The 26,223-nt window shown below is 45.5% G+C and overlaps 1 protein-coding gene across 2 annotated transcripts in view; it reads left to right on the top strand.

Annotated features, from left to right (window-relative positions):
- The window catches only part of XPO7 (exportin 7), a 74,446-nt gene extending 52,259 nt beyond the window's left edge, over positions 1-22,187 (top strand). For both annotated transcript variants that reach the window (XM_045853139.1, XM_045853140.1), the window contains exons 10-28: positions 297-443; positions 1,233-1,405; positions 3,508-3,701; positions 4,150-4,255; positions 5,696-5,831; positions 6,329-6,402; positions 7,558-7,638; positions 8,566-8,629; positions 9,006-9,114; positions 10,059-10,165; positions 12,786-12,874; positions 13,572-13,679; positions 15,417-15,499; positions 15,746-15,960; positions 16,183-16,321; positions 18,046-18,206; positions 18,989-19,087; positions 19,568-19,695; positions 20,594-22,187. In XM_045853139.1, coding sequence (XP_045709095.1) covers positions 297-443; positions 1,233-1,405; positions 3,508-3,701; positions 4,150-4,255; positions 5,696-5,831; positions 6,329-6,402; positions 7,558-7,638; positions 8,566-8,629; positions 9,006-9,114; positions 10,059-10,165; positions 12,786-12,874; positions 13,572-13,679; positions 15,417-15,499; positions 15,746-15,960; positions 16,183-16,321; positions 18,046-18,206; positions 18,989-19,087; positions 19,568-19,695; positions 20,594-20,687 — 2,307 coding nt within the window. In that variant the 3' untranslated portion in view covers positions 20,688-22,187. The remainder of the gene's footprint in view (positions 1-296; positions 444-1,232; positions 1,406-3,507; positions 3,702-4,149; positions 4,256-5,695; positions 5,832-6,328; positions 6,403-7,557; positions 7,639-8,565; positions 8,630-9,005; positions 9,115-10,058; positions 10,166-12,785; positions 12,875-13,571; positions 13,680-15,416; positions 15,500-15,745; positions 15,961-16,182; positions 16,322-18,045; positions 18,207-18,988; positions 19,088-19,567; positions 19,696-20,593) is intronic.
- The last annotated feature ends 4,036 nt before the right edge of the window (positions 22,188-26,223 follow it).

A 26,223-nucleotide genomic window follows, 5' to 3' on the forward strand; every position in this document is an offset into this window, starting at 1 on the left:
TCAGCTTTACAACCTTAGGCCTATAATGTGATCCTTCTGGGCTTCCATTTCAGCCTCTTTTGATTGAGGCTAATAAGCCACAAGATAATTATTACGAACAGATGAGGTAATTGATGTGACCATCCTTTTTATAAAATTATTTTAAGACACATTATACAAATGGGTCATTCTGAATGATTACTTGCATCTCAGAAGTTAAAATAGATTCCCCCTCTCCCCTCATGCCACCCCAAATGTCATTTGGAAGTGTAGTGAATTATACTGTGCATTTTGTTTTCCTTCTGTGCTGTCACCAGAGTTTGTCAGACCCAAACAATTACCATGAGTTTTGCAGACTACTGGCCCGACTGAAGAGTAACTATCAACTGGGAGAATTAGTCAAGGTGGAAAACTACCCTGAGGTCATCCGATTGATAGCCAACTTCACAGTGACCAGCCTACAGGTTTGTCTGATTGCTTGGCTCTTTTTTCCTAAACATTGGAAACATGGGAACCTGTTCCCTTGCTCACTGTTTTTAATCTTATAATCTTTCTTTCTCCCTTTCTTCCTTTTTTTTCCCCCCCGAAAGTGAATAGAAGTATATGTGGGGTAACCCTGCAGAGTAGTTGTTATTGTGACCTACCCATGCATATTACAGAAGTGCAGGGAATGTGGGGAAAAGAGGGTTTGGGAATTGCCAGGATGATGCTGAGATGCAAGGCTGGAGAATCCCCTCAGAATCACCTCCAGAAAGGCAGGGTTGGTACAGATAGCTAAACAGAAGAATGGAGAGAGTCTGTGCCCTCCCTGTCTTAGTCGTGTAATGTAGAGCTGCACTTCTCAAATGCTATGGCTCGCATCAAAATCATCTGGGGAGCCTGATGAAAAAGACAGGTGCTTTAGATCCTACCCCCGTAATTTCTGGTTCACTAGGTTCCGGGTGGAGCCCTGGCATCTCTGTTTCTACCACGTTCTCTAGGTGATTCTCATACAGACTGATGTTTGAGGGTCATTAACACAGGGTTTTCCTTGCGGTAAGGTTTACTCATCCAGCATAGAGGAGCTTTCTCATTAGATGCTTAATCTCCAAAATACTAAGAAACATGTTAGACTAGTTGCCATACACAGAACAAAGCCCATAAAAGTTTATCATTTTTTTTTTTAAGCCTTTATCCTTTGTATCGAGTGGCATGGGACTGGTGTATTATGTATAAATAAGAAATATGCCTCCTGCTCTCTTGGTTTTCCTTAGCATTGGGAATTTGCCCCAAATAGTGTGCACTATCTCCTGAGCTTGTGGCAGCGGCTGGCTGCCTCTGTGCCATATGTGAAAGCCACAGAGCCCCACATGCTGGAAACTTACACTCCTGAAGTCACCAAAGCCTACATCACATCCCGTTTGGAGTCTGTGCACATCATACTGAGGTAAGGACACTAGGACAGCCCTCTCATTCCCCCACCGGTAGCCTGGTGTCAGACTTGCCAGAGATCAGACACCCAGTTGGCAAAAATGTGTTTGGTGGGAGTCTTATTGGAGCTAATACTGTTAGTGGTCACGTTCTTACGTTGGCAGAACAGCGCAAAATCCGACAGAGCGGTGTCTTCGAATGCAGAGTATATCAGTGTAATGTTTGTCCTTGTCACTGATTTTTCTTTAAACAAGAGAGAAACGTTTATAGACTATGGATAGTAAGAATCATAGTATGTAAATTATAGGTGCATAATGTGAACTCCTAAAATATTAAATAGATAAAAAGGGATTACACAGTCCAGAGTTTACTAGAAGATACAGGAGTTCTAGGCAAGTGATCACTAATCGCATTACATTATCACATGGTTTCTGCCTGCCCTGTTAACTGGACCAGAAACTTGTAACTCAAGAAATGTCAGACCTTTTCAGAAATGACCTTCGTGAAGTTAAGTTATTCTTTCTTTTAAGGACCTTTCTTGTTTGTGTGTATGGGTTTTTTTTTGTTTTTTTGTTTATTTGGATTTTGGGTTTTGTTTGTTTGTTTGTTTGTTTGTTTACAACAGACATTTATTTTTCTCGCCGTTTTAGAGGCTAGAAGTCTGGGATCCAGGTGGCAGCAGGGTTGGTTTCTGGTGAGGCCCCTCTCCTTGGCTTGTGGACGGCCCTCCTCTCTGTGTCCCCAAACGGCCTGCTCTGTGTGTGCACGCACACACAGATACATCTATGTTGTTTCTTCTCGTTAAGGACACCAGTCCTATTGGATTAGGGCCCCACCCTTAAGATTTCATTTAAACTTTTTTTAATTGAGGTGTAATTGACATACAGCATTCTGTTAATTTCAGGTGTACGATATAGTGATTCAGTATTTCTTTATATTGCAAGGTGATCACAGTAAGTGTGGTTAACATCCACACATAGGTACAGTGTTTTTTCATGTGATGAGAACTTTTAAGATTACTCTGTATACTCTTTCATCGGCTATTTCCAAGTTGGATTCTTAATTTGCTTAGATTTGACTGCATTTAATTGTTATAATGGTTCATTGTCTCAGCTGTTTATGACTTGAATCATTTCAAAAGCTGAGTATTTGTGAAGCCCACTGGGAGGTGTTGTTTTATTAGCTACATAGTTTCTGTTCCTGAGGAGTCGGCCAGTTTCAGTGAGACCATGTTGGGGAGTGCTTTTGCCTGTGTGCTCTGGGCCCAGAGAGCTGGTTACAGCCATGTGCTCTTGGGTGAAGTCATTGTGGGCATTAAATTACTTGGCCCACTGTGTGACCATGGTAACACACAGCTGGGACCTGCCGGTAGTGGTGGTGCTGCTGCAGCTGAGTTGTCATGCTGTGGTGTAATCATAGAGAGCTTGTGATATGATAAGATTTTCAAATTTACAAACCAGTAGATAAGGCAAGGCCTGGTGTGAATCCACAGGGCCCCGCCCACAATTCTGAAATCCAAGATGTGAAAACTTAAGTTTTCTCATAGGTTTGGCACCAAAAATCATTTGATGGCAAAACTTGACATGCACTGGAAACCCTTTGTAATCTTTTTTAAAAATTCTACTTAGTATGACTTTTCATACTATTTACACATTTTTGCCGTAGTAATACTGTACTTGACATACTGCAGAGCGCATTGAGGGTTCACATTACATGGCAGAAATATCATATATCCTCCCTAAAACCTGAAGGTCTCTGAATTCCCAAACACATCTGGTCAGAATGGCTGCACTCAGAAACAGGGTGTTTGTCATCCCAAAGTTTACGGTGGTTGAGAACAAGCGAGAGGCTAAGATGTCAGAGCTCCTGAGGGGGAGAAACACAGGAATGAGCGGTCCAGGCCAACGTATGTTACAAATTGGAAATTCAGATCGAAAGATTGGACACCAACAAGCAAAACATTCCAAAGGGAGACTGGTGCTAGGTTGAAGACATATGCTTCAAATTTTTTGATATTCCTTCCTTAGTTAAAAGTAGTGTGGAAAGAGTGGCTAAATGAAGAAAAAAGAGCTGCTCAGATGGGGAAATCAATAGGCTTATTTCTTCCCTTGGGAGTAGAGATGGACTGGAGGATCCTCTGGAGGACACCGGTCTGGTCCAGCAGCAGTTGGACCAGCTGTCTACAATTGGGCGCTGTGAGTATGAGAAGACGTGTGCGCTCCTGGTGCAGTTGTTCGACCAGTCAGCCCAGTCGTATCAGGAGCTGCTGCAGAGTGCCACCGCGAGCCCGATGGACATCGCCGTGCAGGAAGGTGAGCGTGCGGTGGGCCAGGCCTGGGAGCAGTTGCTGTCGGTGCCCTTTCACTCGCTGCCACCTCCCTCCTGCCTTCCCTCAAAGGGTTTCCTCCATCATCAGTTACCTCTGAACACACAAAAATGTATTTAAGTGCCACAGGGGACTAGGGAAGAGTAACTGAAGTCATCTGCAATGGTCACGTTTAAATTTAAGAAAGTACTGCACTCCAAAAATAATGACCTTGGCTGATAGGGGAGCCTTAGTCATCTGATGGATTGCCCCCTGGCGTCACCCTCCCCCGAGTAGAGTAGTAGCTATACTCCATACGAGAAGTAAGACTCTGGCTTCTCCATAGTGTCCTACAGGTAACGGAGGCTTCTAGTAAGAAATGAACCCCACAGTGAGGGATTTCTTCTTGAAATTACCACTGGAGGTGACAGTGGTGGATCTTCTTCCTGTCGCAGGAAGGCTGACGTGGCTGGTTTACATCATTGGTGCAGTGATTGGTGGCCGGGTCTCTTTTGCCAGCACTGATGAGCAAGATGCTATGGATGGCGAGCTTGTCTGTCGGTAAGTGCTCCCACCTGGCTTCCCATGTCACTGCTGGGCCTGCCCCTGCCCATGCTCTGTTCGGGTTCTGGGACCACAGGAATTGGACATGATTTGTTAATGCTTTCATTAATGCTTTCCTCCCCATTTACAGAATATAATCTCATAAAGCTGATTGCCTGTGAAAATGAAGGACAGAAACAGGTCCAACTTTAAACCTTTTATAAGTATAGCAAGAACTCTGTCTACCATCCTGAGCAAAAAACTCTTGTGGTGATTGAGCATGGAGTTGATGGGTGCAGAATTAGGAAAAGCAGACTGGGAAGCGGCCTTCAGTTCTGCCGAAGGACAGGACCTCAGATTAAGATGTGGGCCGCTTTGTTTGGCCTTTCTGGGGAGTGCTGCCCTGAAGGGTTCTAAACTTTTGGGTACTCTCCTTAGAGGCGGCACATCTTACCATGATGCCTTAGCATTTATTGGTACCGAGCATTTCGGTCCACAGCCTTTATTCGTATTCTGAAAATCCCCTCCAGTCTCTTTCTACCCCATTTTGTTTATCAGATGCCCATCTGCCCGTAGGTGCCTTAGTCCTGACAGAAGTCTTCACAGCACGTCACATTGGCATTTTTTGAAGAGTTGAGCAAAGATTTACTAGGGATGACATGTAATACACCTCTTTGAGTTTGCAGCCTGGTGTGACACTGTGTGTGTCACAGTATAAATTGAGTTAGACAGTCCCTTCTATACCAGTTCTCTGTTGAGTGTTGCAGCACGATGACTGAGTTACACTGACTCACAAAACGCCACAAATGGCTTGTTACCTATTCTCACAATATCGAAATGTTAAATGACTCGCTTATGGTAATACTACTATCATTCATTCAGCATGATTCCTCACCTGCAGCCCAATAGGCTCGCTCTCAGGGGCATGGGTGCAAGGAAGAGGGATGAAGTCACAGGTAGCATATCTGCCTTTGGTCCCTGGAAGGGCTACTCCATGTGCACATCGCCCTTCACGTGTGTCCATTTCCTTCATGGCTCTGAGAAAAAAAGTTGAGAATCACTAGCTTCCTTTATTCTCCCTCAGTTTATACATGAGGAACTGGGACTCGGAAAATAAATTGCTTTACACGAGGTCTCACAGGGATTTCAAGGAAGACCATTATTGTAGTACAAGGGTTTTTTTCCCCCACTATTTCTAAGCTGATTATGAGTTCTGCCCCAGTCTGCAGTCTCTCTGGATTAAAGGGTTTAAACTTCTCAGTAATCATTCATGTTTATTCCTTGGCTGTGGTTCCTGTGGGGCAGAAATGGAGAAGAAAATGTGTTCCCTGCACAGTGCTGAGAGCCTGCAGAGAATGCCTTTCAGATAGGATGGGAAGGAGAGGAGACATGGAAGACTATTTCTAGAGTGGCCAGGATATCCTGCTGTTGAGAGAACCATTGCTCTGCTTCCTCTAGGGTGCTCCAGCTGATGAACCTCACCGATTCTCGCTTGGCTCAGGCGGGCAACGAGAAGCTAGAACTGGCCATGCTGAGCTTTTTTGAACAGTTTCGTAAGATCTACATTGGGGACCAGGTGCAAAAATCCTCTAAGGTAACACACTCTCAGTTGGCTCCATTGGTTCTTTCTGCTTGTGGGATTGCTGATTAAGGGAAACAGCTGGAAGCAGTTCAGCTACAGTCTCCAGGTTTTATGTACCAGGGTAGTCCAAATGTCGTCTTAGTCTGTGGAGTTGGGAGACTCATCAAAGAGTGGGCCCACTTCTCTAGTGCTCCCTGGACTTAACAAATGGCCAGCCAGAACTGTTGATGTCCCCAGAATTGTCAGTTCTCAGTCTCTGTGCATGAACTGATGTTCAGAACAGCAGGAGGCTGTGACAGTGTAAATTCAGGGTTGAGGGGGACTGTAAGATAGCTCAGCATCTGTCCAGTATTTAGTAAGACTTAGAAACTAGCTTATCACTGCAGTAGACTACCCGGCATTGTCCACTTTCTTCCCACATCCTAGTCCCGCATGAGGACACAAACAGTGTTAAGAGATGATTTTTCTAATCCCTGGTTTCCGGCTACTTTCTCTTTTACCGCCACCAGCTGTACCGCCGGCTCTCGGAAGTCCTGGGCTTGAATGATGAGACCATGGTCCTAAGCGTCTTCATAGGAAAAATGTAAGTGTTTTGGCTTGCCATCAGCAAGTGTCCCTTGCAATCCTGTTGCAACTGTAAAATGTGATCTTGGCATTGTGCTGCCAGTGCCTTGGTTTTCCAGCATTGATCGTTTGCGTCAGAAAATTGTGCATTTGAGTGTGTGACAAGCTGTGCTTAGAGATATGGCCCGGCCCCAGAGCATTCCAGGCTTGTACAGGCAAGGATTTAATTTTGTTCACGTGGACTCTCACCCACAGCCTCTGGAGTCACAGGTGAAACCCTGTCAGGGCCATCATGAAAATGGCCCTCCCTCCCAGTGATTGGTGCTCAGCCTCTCACTCAATCTCCCTGCTGCCAGGGTGCCCCTAGTGGGCACTTGCTTTCTGGTGCTGATTTTCACTAGGCATGCCCGTCCCAGAGGAGAGCCCCACTTTAAAACAGGCTTGTTCCTCTCAAGAAGCATCACACCCTTTGAGAGTCTTGAATCTCTAAAACCTAGTGCTTTTGTTTGACTTGTCTTCAAAGTTGGAAGAAAACAAAGCTCCTAATTGGCCCTTTTTTGTTGTTGTGTTTTTTTAAGTTGTGCCCCCTTTGTTTACATTTTCCGTTTTTTAGGAGTTCAATTTATCAAAGCACACACTAGGAGCCAAATTACCCAGGGCTGTGTGCAAAATGACATTTTGCCTCCTTCCAACTATCCCAATCCTAAACACTCATTTCCATGAGCTGGTTAATAATTTAAGATGAAAAAGGCAAAGGGGGTCTTAAAGGACTCTGCCAGCCAAGAATCCAGAAGCAAGGGCTACTAGAATTCTGCAGCTGACAGTGGATGGTGCAGGTGCAGAATTGCATACGTCTGCATGTTATCACTGCCGCAGAAATCTCTTACCCTTGCTGCAGAAATCAGCCCTGGAGTGCCCCAGAATTCCAAGGGCCTGGGTATGGGCCAGTGTAGCTTTGGAACCAAGTAGTGAAGATTATCTGAAGGATAATTTTTCTAGTCAACCAAATGTAAGTACGGAGATTTTATACCCATTTTTTTGTGGTTGTGATGTCTGTGAATTGGTGATGCAGATGTGTGGTGATTCGTGATGGATGATTTTCTTCTCCCAACCCTCAAGGAAATCAGGCAAATCAAAAGTGTCTCCTGCTTTTTTTTTTCTTTTTGTCCTCCAGCATCACCAACCTAAAGTACTGGGGCCGCTGTGAACCAATCACCTCCAAGACACTACAGCTTCTCAATGACCTCTCCATTGGATATCCTTTTCTAAGCTAGCTTCTGTGCACAACAGGAACTGCGGTGTGCCGCCCTCTTGAAAGCGGGAAGCTACCTGCTGTTCCCACTTTCATTTAGCTTTATGTGTACTTAAGTATCTTCCTTTCTCCCAGGAGCCAAAGGCAGTGCCCACGCAGAATCTAGGAATAATTTCCAGATTCCCAAAATGAGCCCACCCACCCGCCAATAGTTTATTAACATTTATCCCTGGCTCTCTCTGAGACCCACAAAACCCACCAGATCTGTCTGGTGGGTACACACTCTCTATGGCCAGGATTTCAGCATCCTCAGCGGCTGCAGAGTCCATCCTGATTGTCAGCCTTTTGGTAGAAGCAACCTGCTGACAAGTTTTCACAGTAAAAGTAGTGGCTGTGCTTCCTCTTGACTTGAACTGGGTCTGCTTAAATTTTGAATCACTCTAAGATAACCTTTCACAACCAAGGGTCTGCCAAAGAAGTAAACCCTAAAATACTAAGCTTTTTCTCAGTTCTTTCAAAGACTCTATATAGCTAGTACCACCCTAAAGACATGGGAGAGAAAGTTGACTCACTGCACACAGTGGATGCCTTTGGCGAGGCTTTAGGGCTTCATTGTCTCTGAGAAGCCTTGTGGAGGAAGTCACTTTAGGATATGCATGACTCTTGGGGACACTGCTGGGCTCTTCCTATTTTCTTACAGACAGGAGTTCAGTGTGTGTTCTCCGTGGATTGAATACTGCTTAGAAGAGAACACATTTGCTTTCCCTTTGGACAGTGTTATACTCAAGTGGTTAAGAAAAACAAGATTATCTGAGTATGGAATTCATAGTAAAGAAAGAAACTGTACCTAGGATAAAGTAGAGTTTCCTTCTGCTATAAAGATTCTGGATTCACATCACACTTTCCTTGACTCTCTTCCTTTGTCCTTACATACAGTAGTGTAAGGAAACTAGTGAAGCTTAGTGCGGTACAGTTCATGCTGAACAATCACACGGTGAGTCATGGTAGCCCCTCTTCCCACCTCTGCTCTCAAGCCACCCCACTCATACCTTCTCAGCACGTAAAGGAGATGTTAGGTTGGATCCTGGGTGGGTGCTGCTGCAGCCGAAGTTGGTTCCTGACTCACACCACAGCAACAGCTCCAGCTTAGCTGTCTGTCATTAGAGCTGCTCTTTGGGGTCCTAGTGATCTGCTGTTGTTCATACTAAGATAAACTGGTTGTAGATAATAATAACAAAAAAAACCCTTTTTTAAATGTCCTTCATACCCTTAAGGAATAACAATGTAACCATTAGCCTGAAAGGGTTCAGTAGGTCTGAAATGACTGGCTTGCATTCTGTCGTTTTCAGTTGTTTTCTCTTTTTCAACAGAGCGAGCACTTTTCGTTTTTGGGTATTAACAATCAGTCCAACCTAACAGACATGCGGTGTCGGACTACCTTCTACACAGCACTTGGGCGTCTCCTCATGGTGGATTTAGGTACTGCAATAAATCCTAGAGGTTTACAAAGTAATCTGACATAGTTCTAAATTTTTACTTGAGGATAGAAAACTAGATGTGGGAGAAGATCGTTTCTGTTGTTTCAGCAGTAACACAACTACATGAAATAACAGTCTGATTTCGCCAATACTATGCCACACTGTCGTGGTCCATATACCTGGAAGAGATAACAGAATGCACCTGAAGATTTCAGCTGATGGGCAGTGGGTTTAAAATTCTGTTTATATTTCTCTTCCATAAAATAGGGGAGTTGGAAACTGAGATCCCTGGATGCATCTTGTAGTCACAAAAGTGGTGCAACCACCCGGGACAGGCAGTGAAGTCTTTTCTTTCCCAGTTCAATGGCACATGTGAGCCCAGGGGCCATGGGCCTCTTTCTAGCTCCAGCTGGGATATCAGCACTGTGGACTCTACTGGTACCCAAAGTGGAACGGCATCATCATAAGTTTGGGCTATTTAAATCTACTTCTACTACAGTAATATTAAAATTTTTTAAGCTTATGAAAGGTTACTGAAAAAAGAAAAATGTGAACAAAGCCCCTACATGCACGGATTCAAGTTCGAGTCTCATCTAGCTCTCACACACCAGACTAGTCCTTTCTCAGCTGACACTGGTTCTCACTGAATGAAAAGTAATGAACACCAGAGTGCCTTATACACATTTACATGAATCTCTGATGTTGTCAGTCAGTATCAAAAAAATTTGAACATTCCTGGACAAGGTGATTTTTGCCATTTTCTAGTTTAAAAATGGTTCCTATATATACATTTTATTCTGAAGTTACTACTAATACCTGTTGGGGTAATAAAGGACCTTTGATTTAGCCTTGGATCTGCTCATCTCTTATAACGTCTTTTTTTCCATGCACACACAACTTTGTATTTTGTGTATTGGAGTCACGTCCTGCTCGTTTCCCTTACAGGAGAGGATGAAGATCAGTATGAGCAGTTCATGCTGCCACTCACAGCAGCATTTGAGGCCGTGGCCCAAATGTTTAGCACGAATACTTTCAATGAGCAAGAGGCAAAGGTGAGTCCTTCACCCGCTGACTGGTCAGCCTCTGGTTGAGGACATTTCCTTATGGAGACTAGATTAGCTAGCAGTGCAGAAAAGAGTTCCAGACTCCCAGGATTTTGACATAGAAGAGCCAGTATAGGTTTATAAACTCCTATGTTAAAGTGTGTTTCTAAGCAGCCTTTAGGATTTGTGTGTGTGTGTCTCAAGTTTAAATGTATGAGCATAAAGTTATGTTTTTGCCTTGCCTTGTTAATCTCTGTTAATCTCTGTCTAGTGTACGCTCCCTTTTCCTTTTTAATACTCTATTAGTTTCGTTAGTCTTTTTTTTTTTTTTACTTTGTTTTAGCTCTGTATTTTCTGTTTTGTATTTCATTTATTTTTATTTTCATATATTTTCCTTGGGGTTATTCTGTTCTAACTTCTTAACTTTTCAGTCCTTATTTCCTTTTGTAGCCATGTAAGACTGTAAATGTGCCTCTAGGTATATTATCCAGAAGTTGTCTTTTTAACTATGGTAAAAACACACATGTGCACACACACGCACAGGTTCTGGCTGGCTCACTCGGTTTAGCATCACCCCGTACACCAAAAGGTTGTGGGTTGAGTTCCTGGTTGGGGCACTTACCGGGTTGTGGGTGTGATCCTGGGTCGGGGCAACCCGTTGCTGTTTCTCTCACGTAGATATGTGCCTGTTTGTCTGTCTGTCCCTCCCTCTCACCCTCTCTCTCTCCCTCTCTCCTCCCTTCCTCTCTAAAATCAATAAGCATGCCCTCAGATGAGGATTTAAAAAGTAGTTTTTTAAAAACCCACATAAAATTTACCATGTAACCATATTTAGGTGTGTAGTCCAGTAGCATTACGTTCACAAGTTTGGATGTCTAACATTTTTGTTATCATTCAGTTTTTTGTACTTTCTAATTTCCATTAAAATGTCTTTGATACATGAGTCATTTAAAAGATTTTATGAATTTCTATATATGGAATTTTTTTAAAGATTTGTTTTATTTTTAGACAGAGGGGAAGGGAGAGAGAAAGAGAAGGAGAGAAACATGAATGTATGGTTGCCTCTCAAGTGTCCCCCACTGGGGACCTGTCCTGCAACCCAGGCCTCTGCCCTGACTGGGAATCAAACTGATGACCCTTTGGTTTGCAGGCCGGCGCTCAATCCACTGAGCCACACCAGCCAGTACTGACATTTTAAATTTACCCTTAATTATTGATTCCTGGCTCTCAGAATTGTCATTTTTAGATTTTGTTTTTCCTATCTTTTTATTTCATGTACATCTGTTCTCCTTACCTGTAGATCTCTGTACCAAAACCAGAAGACACTGTGCTGTTAATATTTGCAGGATGTTTTCATAGTGTCCATATGACACTGAAGCTAAGTTTTAGACCTACCAACTAGCCAGGGGTATTGCCCCCCAAAATGCCAGGTACTACTTGACGTTCTAAAATGTTAATTTTTCATCTTTAGAAAGCCTCTTAGTTTTCTATATTCAAGTCAGCAGGGAAGTCAGAGAGCAGCACCACTTAACTCCCCCCCTTCTTTATATTGGTGTAGTTTTAGGGTCTGAGATGAGTACCATTCAAAGCTATGTTAGTGTGGAACATACCAATAATGTAGGCTAGAGTGACAGCCAATGTCAAGGATAACTGAGGGATGTCAGCCCTTTTCCCCATCACATTAGTTCCATGTAATGCAGGTAAAGTTAATGAAAAGAACCATCGTGGCCATGAACTACAACTGCTGCCATCTTTGTTACACCTCCTGTAACAAGTCTGTAAATGGACCATGTCTGAGACTTCAACATGGAGCTCATGGTATGGGTTTAGGAATGGCACTGTTTGCTTAAGGCAGGCTGTTAGTGCAGACATTTTTTAACAAAGGAGTCGGGATCCACAATGTGCTACCTCCTTGAGCCTACTGACGACTGCTAGCTTTTACAAGGAGTCTTACTGCTGTTCAGGGCCCACAAGTAAAAGTTCTACTAAGAGAGGAAGTGTTGGGTTTGGAGTCTTGGTGCTGTGAGGCTTACTCCTGGCCTGTTTGCCAGCTCGCAGCATGACTTCAGTCAAGTCACCTGACCTCTAGGCCTCAGTCTCTCTCTGAAAAAGTGTACTGTAGTACTTCTTAGCTCTAAGGTTCGGCTCATCCGTCTTATTTCCAGGAACTGTGTGGCCTCCTCGGTCTTCCTCCCAGCAGGGTCCGCATTGGGCCCCGAGGTGCTGCGGGCACCTTCGGTCACTAGGTGTGGCGCCAGGCCTTCAGGGAACATGGTTGTCCACCTCTTCTTTTTTCCCTTCTTTCCCTACCTCTTCTTGTGTAAGCTTTCTCCTTTCTCTGCTTTCTGCGTGATTTACCACATTAATGTCTTCAACCTTGGTCAGGCTCTGTTTTTGCCATAATGGGCCAGGGACTATCCCTTTTTTAGTATAGCCTGGTTCTGAAAATAATTTGCCAGGGGAAAAGATTTCACTCTCATATGGAAGAGACCAATTACAAATATTTGGGAAGGGTTATTTGTTGAATGGTGGGAGGAAGAATTTGATTACAGGTATGTGAAGGCACCATCGGGTGGTTAGAGGTTTGCTTTTCCTTCTGTTTTTAACATATTTTTGCCTTCTTCTGCAGCGAACTCTAGTTGGCCTGGTAAGAGACCTGAGAGGGATAGCTTTTGCCTTCAATGCCAAGACCAGCTTCATGATGCTGTTTGAATGGATGTATCCTAACGCGTATCACAGCTGGCCTTCACTGGTGTTTAAATAAGTGACAGGTCCTTGGAGAAGAAGGCAGAGGGAGGAGTGTCAGGCAGAAAGGGTGGAGAGTGGCTGGAACACCTGCTATACACATGTCCTGTAAGCTGTCGTATCACCATGGTCTGATGACACGATGCCGTCTGCCCTGCTCACTGAGCTGGGAGAGTGACTGAACCACTTCCCAGCGTCTCTGAGTCACAGATGGGAATGCCCGGCGAACTCTCCCACTGCGGAACTGTTGCATGGGAATCTTGCTGCACTTAGGAAAGAGAGACATTTCAGTCTACTAAAAAAAAAAGACCGCTTTACTAGGAATTAGAAAGGCAAACCTTCATAATTTGACCAAATCATTTCAAATCTGAGTGCCTCTGTTTCTCCAATAGTTATGTGACAGGAATGGCTGATTCCCTTTCATACCACATGTGGTAAGAGAATAAATTACAATATGAAACACATTGTGCTCTTCAGAAGAAAGACAGTATATAAATTACAATGTATTATTAGGTACCTATTACAAGTTAAAGGGCACACAATCATTCCAAATTAGCAAGACAGGAAATTAGAGAATTGTAATCAGACAGTTTATACTAGGCCAGAGCTGAGAAATTTTAAATTCTGTCCTTCCTGGATTCAGAATTCTTCCTTAGCTTTTTCTTTACAGATACCCATCCTACATGCCAATTCTCCAGCGGGCAATTGAGCTGTGGTACCACGACCCAGCCTGTACCACACCTGTGCTCAAGCTGATGGCTGAATTAGTGCATAACAGGTAAGGAAGAAGGGCACAGCTGCCCTTTTATCTGAGCCAGCCCGAAGCCAGTCAGCTTTATCTAGTATCTCGGGCATATTGTGGAAGATGATACGGTTCACTGCTGAAGAGAGTCTCACATTGTTCATTCTTACAAGAAGTGAGTTTGGCAGCCAGGATTCTGATCTCCCTGCATACACACGAAAGTGGACATTTGGTAATGATGCCGTGCCCCTCACCTTTCATAGAGGCAATTGAGAGTGACTAGGGACACACTACAATGCCCTTTCTTAAGAAAGGTACTTAATAGGCAAATTACAGCTGGATCAGTAAAGATTTACTTTAACAGAAAATAAGAACAATTTCCAAAACACCAAATTGTTCAATTTGCCCAGTGATTTAGGGACGGAGAAAAAGAAAAATCAGCACTTTGACTTAATTAGAACTTCAGACCGACATTTCTGCCTCTCATATCTCTTCTGAGAGAATAGTTTTGGTGAGGAGTGGGCGGTACTCAAAAGAGGTGGTTTCCTCCCACAAGGCTTGTAGTCAGGAGTTGCTCATTTATAAAATAGAGATTTGAGAGCATCTGCTCTTTGCCAGGCAGTGTCCTAAGCTATTGTGCAGGACCAAACCTCGGCCCTCTTAGACGTTACATTGTGGGAGAGTGACAGACAGAAAACAAGCACAGACAATCATTTCAGACAGTGGAAAGGGGTAGGGACAAACTGCACTAAAACAAAGGGATTGAGGGGGAGCAGGGGTCAGAGAAGGTGATGCTTAATCTGGTGTCTGAGTGACGGGAAGGAATCTGGTTGCCCTGCAGAGAGAGGGCAGAGAGCATCCTAAACATCGAAAACAACTGCCAAAGTCCTGCTATGGGATGAGCTTGCTGGAGCTAGACAGAACAGTACCGCTGGAGGGAGCATGGTACACGGGGGGGCCTGGCGGGCAGGGGCCCCCACACAGCGATGTGGCACTGCAGTAGTGAAGAACAGTCCTGTGCTCTCAGTGCAGCGGGAAGCTGCTGAGGTGTGCGAATTAAAGTGGCCTCATTTATATTATTTAATGGTGCCATTCTAGCTGTCACAGGAAGAATGGGACTGTAGGGGGCAGGAGTGGAAGCAGAGGACCGTAGAGAAAGTGAAAGGATTCAGGGCATATTGTAGAGCTAGGTCCCGACGGAGTCAGCGTCGGGAGGGAAGCTCATTAAAAGGCAGAGCAAACCAGAGTTGCTCTGGTCTAGGGCACAGTCAGGAACTAAAATCTCAGGCCAGTTTTAAATGTTTGCCTGCCCTGCCTGACTTATGGTGCAGCATTCCCAGTCCCTTTGCACATTCTTGCCATAGAAAGGGGTAAGGAGGCATGTCCCCGCCCTTAGCTGCTACCTAAGCTAAGGTAAATGCAGATTAACGTCTGAAGACTGAATTGATACTCCCAAGAAGTGACAGTGTTGGAAGCTCTACTTTTCATCAAACAAAACTGAGAGTTTTAAACAGTAATTTTATCTGCTGCCTCTTTTTTTTTTTTAATGTTTTCAATTTGAGCCATAGAACTTAAATCTAGCATTTTGGCCTGCAAGATATAAGCTATATCACTGGTTAAATACCTTTGATTAGCTTGGTTATTTCACATTAGGGTATGTAATCTACACATCTTAGTGAAAAAAGAATCACCTGAGGTACTCAGCTGAGAGCCTGGAGTATCCCAGTCTTCTGGCATCATACCTCTGACTCTCCTTTTTTGTTCTCTGCTCAGATCCCAGCGACTCCAGTTTGATGTCTCTTCCCCCAATGGCATTTTACTCTTCAGAGAAACTAGCAAGATGATAACAATGTATGGTAAGTGCTTCCGAGAAGCACAGCCCTGGAAGTGAATTGCACCTGCACCACACTCTGTGCAGTAGGGGCCTGGGGCTAGCGCAGGTAGCAGCCAGGACAGCACTGCAAGGCATGTTGGATTGCTCATATGTTTGTATTATAGTGTCAACTGGCACTGAGAGCCTTTGGAGTAAGAGAGTTGAGTCGGTATGTAAACTATCTATTGTAATGTGGTTAAATAAATATATTTATCACATGTCTACTCAGGCAATCGCATCCTGACACTAGGAGAGGTCCCAAAGGATCAGGTTTATGCACTGAAGCTCAAGGGCATTTCCATCTGCTTCTCCATGCTGAAGGCTGCTCTCAGTGGGAGTTATGTCAACTTTGGAGTCTTCCGTCTCTATGGAGACGATGCCCTGGACAATGCTCTTCAGACCTTCATCAAGCTGCTCCTCTCCATTCCCCACAGTGACCTCCTGGTAAGACTTAAGCTTCATTGACAGGCCTTGATCCCTCCCATTCAGGCTTTCTTGGCCTGAGACCACGATTGAACAGTTCTCTGGAGAACTATAACCTAGCTCCAACTAGGTGTTTTGTTTTCCCATATCAAGGGAACTGAGCTCTTCTATTCAAGATCTTGCTCCCTGCATGCTGAGGTTCACAGCACCTAAGCTGATACTTGGTTTCCTGTTTTCCCACAGGACTACCCCAAGCTCAGCCAGTCTTACTATTCACTACTGGAAGTCCTGACGCAGGACCACATGAACTTTATTGCAAGCCTAGAACCTCATGTCATCATGTATATTCTCTCTTCCATATCTGAAGGACTCACTGCACTTGGTAAGCACCTGGGTTGGCAGGGGGGTTTTTTTTACCACTTAACTAAACCAAAAAAGAGAATCTTGCCCCAGTATCCAAAGGATTACTGCTTTAGGGAGTCGGCCCTCCCAACAGAGCATGCCACAGTTGCATTCTCACCCAGCAGATCCTTACTGATCACCTCCTAAGGACCAGACACATACTGGGCACTAAGGATACAGTGATTAGTACCACACAGTCCCTGACCTTTAGGAGCTTTTTATCTGTGGATGAAACAGACACCTGCCTCTTCGCTTACCCAGGACAGCAGGGGGTGTGTGAAGTGCTATGGGAGTTCTCAGGAAGCACCCCAAACCCCTGGATTTCTGGAGGGGTGTCAGGGAAGGCAGACAGAAGAGGCAGTGTCAAGCGTGCACGAAAGGCTGCAGAGGTCTTACCAGGATGAGGGCGGTGGGGCTTCCTAGCAGCAAGAACCACAAGTACTAGCACTTAGAGGCAAGAAAGATCCAGAAGTCCAGATGGCTGCACACCGTGCAGAAGAGGATGAAAAGGAATGAAGCTGGAGCAAGAGAGAGACAGGGGCAAACTTGGAGATCACAAGGGTGCTCTTCAGCCGTGTCGGGGTGTTTGGAGTCTGTCCTGAGGCAGTCGAAGCTATGGGAGAGCTTTACACAGCCAGTACAGACGTTTTCCATCCTGCTCCAGCTGGTTCCTATCGACCGCTTTGTCCTCAGGATGCCTTCCAGCCATCTTACTGTGTGTTCAGAGAATAAAATACACTTTTATATTGGGCTGAGCACAACATAAATAGGAAGGTTAAGTCAGCTGCAAAGTAGTCCTGATACACTGCAAGTGCATAGAATGACTTTCAGGCTGTCCGCCCTGGGGAGTTCCCCACACCTCTGCACTCCTTTGCTGCACATTTACCTCAGCTGGCGGATAGCCGTATCTAGGGCAGCTTGGGAAGGCTGCTTCATAGCTTCTTAAAAATAGAGGGACCTCTGCACAAACAGGAGCAGAATGGTTTCCTCTTTTACAGGTTCATCCCTTAGTCTTCTGTCCTGAGCCTCGCCAAGTCAGAACTCTGTCCACAGGCTGCACTGCAGTGTCATCTTTGTGAACTGCAATGGATGAGTCTGCAGTCCCCACTGGCACACTCCCCCAAGACGCCCCAGAGACAAACAAGCCAGCACCCACCCTAGCCAGTGTCGGTGTTGATAGGCCGCACTAAGCTGGGTGCATCAGCATCCCCCAGGTAGTCAGGGGGTAGACTCACTGCTCACACTTCTTGGATTCTGTTCACAGCCCCTGCAATTACTAGCAGTGGGATCTTGAGGCAAGTCACATAGCTTCTCCATGCTTTGGTTTACTCGTTTGTAAAATGGAAAGCCTATCTCCTGGAGTCCTCAAGAGGATAAATTAGAGATAATATCTGCAAAGTCCTCGGCACAATGTCTGGTGCAGTAGGAGTACTTGCTACGTCTAAACTATTTGTTATTTTTTTATGAAGCAGAAGACATACATCTATACTACATTGTTTTCACACACTCACTTTCAAACTGAGACCTGTATTAAGGGTGAGGGGTTAACAGAAAGCATCCCGAGCAGTGGCCTTAGCTGAACTGGTCACAGTACAGTCTGACCAGGGACCTCTGGGACCCCAGCTAAGGGCAGTCATGTTTGCCCAAGTCACCAGCAGTAGCTCAGTGTCCCTGTTCTCCCCCGCCCTCCCCTTTCTCTTCTAGACACCATGGTGTGCACGGGCTGCTGCTCCTGCCTGGACCACATTGTGACGTACCTCTTCAAGCAGCTGTCACGTAGCACCAAGAAGAGGACAACGCCCCTGAACCAGGAGAGTGACCGCTTCCTGCATATCATGCAGCAGCATCCGGAAATGATCCAGCAGGTGAGGAACGTGAGGGTTAGCAAGCAACAGTGGTGCCTCACAGGGGAAGAACCTCTCTCTCTCTTTTCCTTTCCCTCTGGAAGAACCTCTCTTCAGGAGAGGGGAAGCCAAGCAAAACAGTGAGTCTGACTCATATCTCACCAGACTAATGCTGCCCAGGAGAAGTTTATCCTTAAAATGGCAGTGGATGATGGGTGTGTTGAGTAATCACTGGATACAGACACTCTGAGTGTCACAACAGCCCCTGGGCTTCGGGCCTGGCCCGTGAACACTGTTCTCCTTCCATGACCATGACTTTGCTCACCCATGGCTGTAAGTGGAGCATGGGCTGGCAGTATCCAGCCATAAAGCTTGTTACTCCCATAACTCGTCTTTGTCTACATTACTTGCCAAGGAAACAGTGAAGTAATTCACATTCCCATCACAGCCCCAAAATGGTATAAAGCCATCCCTTCTGAGACAAGTGCAAGGAGCTGTAGTGCAAAGTGAGTTTGCACTGTAATCTTTGGCTCGACCAATCCCGTTTCCCACAAATCAGAGTGACTAGGAAGGTCCATCTTAAAAAGAATTATCAAGTCAGTTTAAAGAACAGGAAAGTAAATGTCCTAAAAAAAAAAAAAACTTACCTTGTAATAGAAGATCACAGTGAAGCTGCACAAAATATTTCACTGGTTTACTCCAGACAGAAAAGGCTTCCATCCTAATAAACTCCTCTGTTTAGAATCTGTAATTCTAACTTGGGTAGCCACCACTAGATCACTGCTTCAGATTCTCGATTCCAGATGCTGTCAACGGTGCTGAACATCATCATCTTTGAAGACTGCAGGAACCAGTGGTCTATGTCCCGACCCCTGCTCGGCTTGATACTGCTTAATGAGAAGGTAAGCGGGCCAGTCCCCGATGCCCGGAGCCACCAGCAGGGGTGGGTGCACATTTTCCAGGAGGACACTGTGAGAAACACACAAACATCCCACAGTGAGCGGTGAAGTGGCCTGTTTTTCTAAGCACATCCTACTCATGCTTTGAACACATGCAATCGCTTACCCGGTAGAAGTCAGCACATGTGGCAGGTCAGAAGAGGTCAAGCGTGAGCAAGTGTTACAAGGAGAGCAGAGCACCTGCGACCTGAGTTCTAGTTCCAATACTTAGAGTGTTTACAGAGTTTAAGTTCTTGATGTTTGTGAGATGTAGATATTGTACATGATCTTGCTTGCTTGAATTTTAAAAATAAAGGTAGCCAGTTTTAGTAGATAGTCCAGTCTTGCGGGAGAAGAGCATTCCCTCCGCTCTGCGGTGACAGAGGACTAATCCGCCTTTTCCCATTCTTCTCCCTTCACCCCGTGCCACTCCTGGACCCACAGTACTTTTCCGACCTAAGGAACAGTATCGTGAACAGCCAGCCTCCAGAGAAGCAGCAGGCTATGCATCTGTGTTTCGAAAACCTGATGGAGGGCATAGAGCGCAATCTCCTAACGAAAAACAGAGACAGGTGAGTATAGAGGGCCCTGCCGAGAAATCCTAGGAGATTGTTTTTCAGGTCGTTGACACAAGGGGGCCCCTCGCCTCTCAGATGCTGTGTGAACAGGGCTGTCTAATAGAGCAGGCCACATCACTGACTGTACATTTCCTAGTAGCAATGTTCCAAAAAGGTAAAAGAAGCGGGCAGTATTTTTATGTAACCCGTTATACCAAAAATATTGTCAGTGTGTGATCAATATTTAAAAATTGAGAATTTTAACATTCCTTTTTATTAAGTTCAAGATCTTATGTATTTTATACTTACATGGTATCTGAATTCAGATGCTCAAGTTTCATCTGAAATATTTTATTTAGATTTCATAAAAGTTACATACATTCTTAGAAGTTCTCCAATGACTAAATTGAACAACAGATTTTTCTCAATTTTTAAGTTTTACTTGAGTTTAAAATATGGCATTTTAATTTAAAATTAATTAAGGTGTGATTGGGGGACTGCATGTTGGTTTCATGTCCTTTGAATCACTTCCTCAATTACACGGCATAACCCATGTGCTCAGTAGCCAATTCTCCAGCATATGGCTCTCAGCACCAAGAAATGAGATAGCTTCTTCCTCTTCCTTTGTGAAGGTTACTTCCCGCCTCTGTCAGTGAAATTCCTTCTGTGCTGCCATGAACCCAAGGTGGCCTTCAGCCTCAGCTATGACCAGCCATGAAGTGGCAAGTAGAAGGGGGCACAAAACTAGCCCAGCTTTCCCTTAGTCTTAAGACTGATGATTTACTGACTTCAGAAACAGAACCCATCAATTCATACATTCTGCCTCTCAGCAGCCAGATGTCTGCTAGAAACATTTCAGGCAAAACATTTCCCTTTCATTCTGTTCCCCCAACCTATGTGCATCCTCTCTTAGGTTCACCCAGAACCTGTCAGCATTTCGTCGAGAAGTCAACGATTCGATGAAGAATTCCACTTACGGCGTGAATAGCAATGATATGATGAGCTGACACCTCCTCGGACTCTACCTGTACAGAGCAGCGTCCTTTTGGTCTGGCCCAAAGGGGCGAACAATTACAAGGGAGAGGGCCTGGCTGACCCTGACTCCCTCCTCCAGGGGTGTGGGGGAAGTGGCAAAGGTCAACTAGCTGTTTTCCCCAGGGAATATGGGTGTGAGTGCACTCACTAGGGGGCAGGGCACTGCTGGTTCTTGGGGGTGGGGGGTGGGAAGGGTGGTGGGAGGAGACAGAGGCAAATGTGAGACTCCAGCCCCCTCTCTTGGGGCCACCCAAAGGCGGAGAACCCCCAGTGTCCTGCCACAACCTGCCTTGTAAAAACATGTACATTTTTTCATAACATTTTGAACAAGGTTTATATTGACTCAAGTTTAAAAAAAAAAGTGTGACTGAAAAATTTTTACAGAGTCTAGTGCACCAATGCTGATCTGATGTGAGGGGTTGTGTATGCGAGTGAGGAAAAAATGTGTATTCTGGTGGCCTGAAGCTTTACTGGACGAGGATGTGTGAACGTGCAGAGATATATTTAGTGACACAGTGTGTAGAGGCAAAGAAAAAAGTAAAAATTCCAAATGTATATTTTTTCTTATTGCCTTTTCCTTGCCCCCCAAATTATCACTTCCTGTTACTGTATTACCCTTGTTATTAGGAACTTAAAGCCATGCGGAGCACCGTCCCTCCCCTTCCGACCACAGACGCTGTCCCAGGTCCCTCGGCCTCTTGCCGTGACACAACTCCAGCTAGAAGTGTTTGGTGTTCCTAGTGTCATCCTCCTCCCCACTTTGCTTACCCTCATCCTCAGACAGATGCCTCTTGCTTTTAAAAGTGGGTGTAAGTCTGTGCTTTTGGTTCTTGGTCTCTGTAAAGGTGGAGACCGGAAAGAAGGGATGGAGCCCGTTGCTCTCGGGTGGAGCGACGCGGATGAGTCCACCAGAGGCCTGGCTGCGTGTGGCCAGTAACGTCTAGTCTTCCCCAGCCCTTGCGGCATGTGTGTGGATGTGCGCGTGTGGATATTTATATATGTACCCTGCACTCGTGAATGTGCGGACTGGAGGAAGCTGCTACAGCGGAGGGGTTCTTAATAACAAGGTCTGCCTGGCATGAAGTATTTAACATTCTCCCACCCCCTTAAAAATATACATTTTTATAAAATGAAAACCATAATAAATGTTTTGAATATTTAAAAAAATTAACCTACAGAGGAAAATTAATGGAGAAAGCTATTTGCCTTGTACTTTTCCCACAATTGTTGCTGCTAGTTGTACGCATCTCTAGTTCAGCTCTTGCCCATGGGACACTCATCAATTAGGTTTTATTTATATTTCTCTCCTCTACCCCCACAAACAAACCTACTAATTTTCTCTTCCTTCTCCTCTGGCGACTGTGTGGTGAATCCTTTCTCGCGTGATCAGGTTGCGGATAGACTTGTAAGGGTGTTTGCTGCCTACAGTGTAAGCATTGTGACCGCCAATAAACTTCAATGGTTTCTACTGACCCGGTTTCAGCAATCAAGTCTAGTGTGTCTGCAGGGACGTGTTTAAACATGCATTCTTAAAAGTCAGTGGATGATGGACCCCCCAACCGTGTAAAACTACCTCCTCATTGGACTGAGTCTGACTTGATTTCTTTTAAAAGTATGATTGGTTTAGTTGACACACACACACAATACAATTCAATCTGCAGTTACAGGCTGTACATTTTTTGTAACACTTTGAACAAGGTTTATATTGGCTGAAGTTTAAAAACAAGTGTGACTAGAATCTTTAAAGTCCGGTGTACCAATGCTGATGTGAGAAGCTGTGTATGAGTGAGGAGAACGTGTATATTTACACATGTATGCTGTTGTATTTCAGAAAGCCCAGTTTTGTTTGTGTTCTGACATCGACTGTAATGTGGATTAGATCCTGACGTGCTCACGGATAAAGGGTTAGCTGCTACAGGACGTGGCAGACCCATGGGGCGGATGCAGCACAGTGTGGTTAGGAGGAGCTGCGCCTCACCCCCAGACTGTGTAGTACCGAGGCATGAGAGGACATAAACGCTGGAACATTTGGGTACAGATGGGAATCCTGCCTCAAACCAGATTTATAGCTGATGAATCACAGACTCTAGAGTGCCACTCTTGTCCCCCTTTCTGGGTGGACCTTTGCCTGCTGTTTGTCGTCTGGGTAACTTCCTGCTGCTAAGTTATTTTGAAGGCAAAAGAATTGTATCCTAAGGTCTAGAAGGCAAACAATTTATTCTTCATAGCCCAGTCTGTGTTTAAGCCTAATATAAACAATGTAAGGTGGCCAGGCTTCATTAATATGTCAAACACTCCAATCACATTGCCTCAGTGACCTGGAATTCAATTTCTATAGCAAGACAAAAGGTCACTCCAGGTACCTGAAGAAGGCCCTCCACCCTCCAGCTATCCTGAGGTGCTGATTGGTCTGTACAACCACAGATCCCTCCCTTCCCGTCACAAAAACTATTTCAGAAGCAAGAAACTTCTCAGAGATGGTGGTCTCCATGGGGCCTTAGTGCAGTCCAGTCGTGACCAAGGGCCACAGTTAAACTCCCCCAACAGCCACAGTTTCTTAAACAGTGCAGCTGCTCTTGCTTAATTGACAGTTACAAGAGGGGGCACCCAAAACATAGCCCTTTTTTCTGGTCAGTTTCACATGCTGACCAGGTTTTGGATGCCCCCTCTTGTAATAGTCACTTGTCAACTACTAAGTGTGAAAGCCGATTACCTTTAAACTTTAGTTTCCGCGAAAAATCAGGTGGAGATTTTATTCAGCTACACATAGTGTATTGGTTTCTAGGTTATCCTGGGTACTGAGGTCATCGATTCAAGTACTTTACACAGTGTGTACTGACCCCAATTGTCCCTTACATTGACAAAACAGCTGAAGCCTTTACTGTAGATTATCAATTTGTAGTATTGTGTATATATGTAGGTATTTGTTGACTGTGCCCAGATAAGGATCGTCTATTCCCACTGAAGTATGAAAAGTTACAGCCTACTAAAAATAATAGTTTTTAATTTAGGGAAACCTGCAAAATCCCTAAGTCTAATAACAAAGCCTTGAAAAATGTAAATAGTTATACCTGTGTAAGAGTCCTCGTTCTATAAATACTTTAAAAAGATAAAAATTCTTTTTTACTCGCCAACCATAATTGATACAAATGCCAATTAGGTGCTAAGTGATTAATGTCTAAGGATTCTTGCCTCTGCAAATTGACCCTGGGTCTGTTAACACCCATCCAGGGCTTCTTAGCTACCCTGGAATTCAGGTCGGTGTGTTTCAGGATAGCGAGTCACCTAAACAAATGACCTGTCCTGGAACAGCAGATGATCAGAAGGGAGGGCAGGCTCAAGCTCCTAATATTCTCCCCCTTCCCCAGAAAAGCCCTTCAGGTTTGCAGGACAGGCTGGCTGCTGCTATCTGTTCATCAGATATTTAGCATCTGCTGTAGGCCAAATACCATTCAATTCTGCTTGACAACTATAAAGACAAACTCAGACGAGCATACAGCATCACCTATATGGCCCAGATCATCCCATCCAGTATTAGTTTACAAGGGGATAGAGTGACCAGAGGGCTCTCCTGGTCCCTGTTGGCCAGTGAGAAACAAATTAAGCCGATCCAAGCATGCCTGGATTCAAGGTTGGGTGGGCAACCAAAGTCAGGGTAAGAATCGATTAACTGAACAACAGATTCAGCCTTAGGTACAGCTCAGGATTGCCAGTGTATAGTCTGATGATTTTAAAGGGTGGGCAGATGTAAGAGAGCACAGTGATCTCTTCAGTTGGGAAACCCACACCTCCCCTCAGCTCTTCCAAGACTGCCGAAGCTGTGCGATGAAGGTGAGGCACCCACTCTTTACTCCAGAATTCAGCAGGCTGTTATTTGTTTACTAGAAAACCAATTCCCCGACCTTAAACAGCTTGTAGTCTTAGACTTCATCACAAAGCAAAGCGTGTTACAAACTACCAAGCAAAGTACAAACGCTGCGACAGAACCTCTCGGTTCACAGGCATGGACAGCTCGGCCTCCACCTCCCACCTTTCCGCGTCTGTAGAACCCTCACTCCTCAGCCTGGAGGTTCATGCCTTGTGCCCACCTACCCGTTCCAAGACCCAGAGTAGAGAGAGTTCTAGGCCCACTCTCTCTGAAGTCTCCCTCTACTGGCCTGTCTCTCAGCCTAACGACCTGTTCTATTTGAGGTTGTCCTAACCTCTCTCCTATTTGAGGTTGTCCTAACCTCTCTCTTCGTCTCTGCAACCAACATGTGCTCATTACGAGCTGGGACCAGTCGAAAAAGTTCACGATGAGTGGAAGGGTGTGCATCTAGAACCTTGGTAAAGTCTGCAGGAGACGGTAGGTGGAAAGTGGTTGGACCTAATTTTGGCGGAGCCCCAGCTGCCCAGCTTGGGCGGTTAAACTCGACCAAAAGGGAAAGAGAAGTCACCGACATCTGACCCCTAACCCTGGGAGGATTGAGGGAAGGGGTTTACCCCTGCCCCGGTACTACTTCCAGATACACGCCGCGCCCCGGAAGTGGTTCCACGAATTCCTGTAGTCCCGGCCGGAGCTGTGCACACAGGCCTACAACCCGGACTGTCCACCTCGCGCCATCGCTTGCTCCGCCTCTGCCACCATGCGCAGGCGCAGTTCTGAGTCTTTTCACCGGGTGTCCTGGTGTTGCGGCAGCGAGAAAGTTTAGGAGCTCAGTGGTTGCAGGAGCGCTTCTGAGCAAGGCCAGCCTTGGGCCGCTGCGGCCGTCGGACCCGACGGAACCCTGTGCCCGGTAGAGGTTCGAGTTCCCCCGGCCTTCCACCCAGGGTCCGCAGGGGCAATCACAGAGGCGCTATTCCCAGACGTGTCCCAAGTTGGAAGAGCACAGTTGCTGCGCGGACAGGCTGAGGGGATGCGCACTACGGCTCCCTGTGCTCTGGGAGCATGAGAGAGGGGCCTGAGCGGAGACCTACAGAAAGAGGTGGCAGAAGGCAGGGAAGCTCACGGGCAGCGCGAAAACAGAGCCCCCCCGAAACTCCTGTACCCTTTCAGGTGGCGCCATACGGCATGGCCAGCGGCCGAGTGCAGACCTCCGCATGTCTGTCGGGGTTGGGAGGCGGGGGGCAAGGGAGTTTGGGGTTTGATCCTAAAAGCCGTCAATTTCCACCCAGGGCCAATTGGCAAAGCAGTCTATTGACCAATCTTTGACGCACTAGCTAATAATAAGGATTTGAACCAAGACAAGGGTTGTGGGGAGTTGAGAACTGTTGGTAGAGGGTGGGGGAATCAACAGGACTCTGACTAATGTGATGTGGAGAATAAAGGGGTGGGGATCCTACAGTGATTTCCCAGGTTCGAGAACAGAGCAGGCAACTGAGTCAAGGCTGAGGAAGCAGGGGACAGTGGAGATGAGGGCAGAGTGCTCTGCGCCCAGGAAACGTCCCTGCTTTTGCAGTCACACCACCTGAAATGGCACGAAAATCAGAAAATAGAAGAGGAGGGAACACTTGAATCATTTTATGAAC

This window comes from Phyllostomus hastatus, unplaced genomic scaffold (assembly GCF_019186645.2).
Source record: "Phyllostomus hastatus isolate PE091 unplaced genomic scaffold, TTU_PhHast_1.1 phas_contig_98, whole genome shotgun sequence".
Lineage (NCBI taxonomy): Eukaryota > Metazoa > Chordata > Mammalia > Chiroptera > Phyllostomidae > Phyllostomus > Phyllostomus hastatus.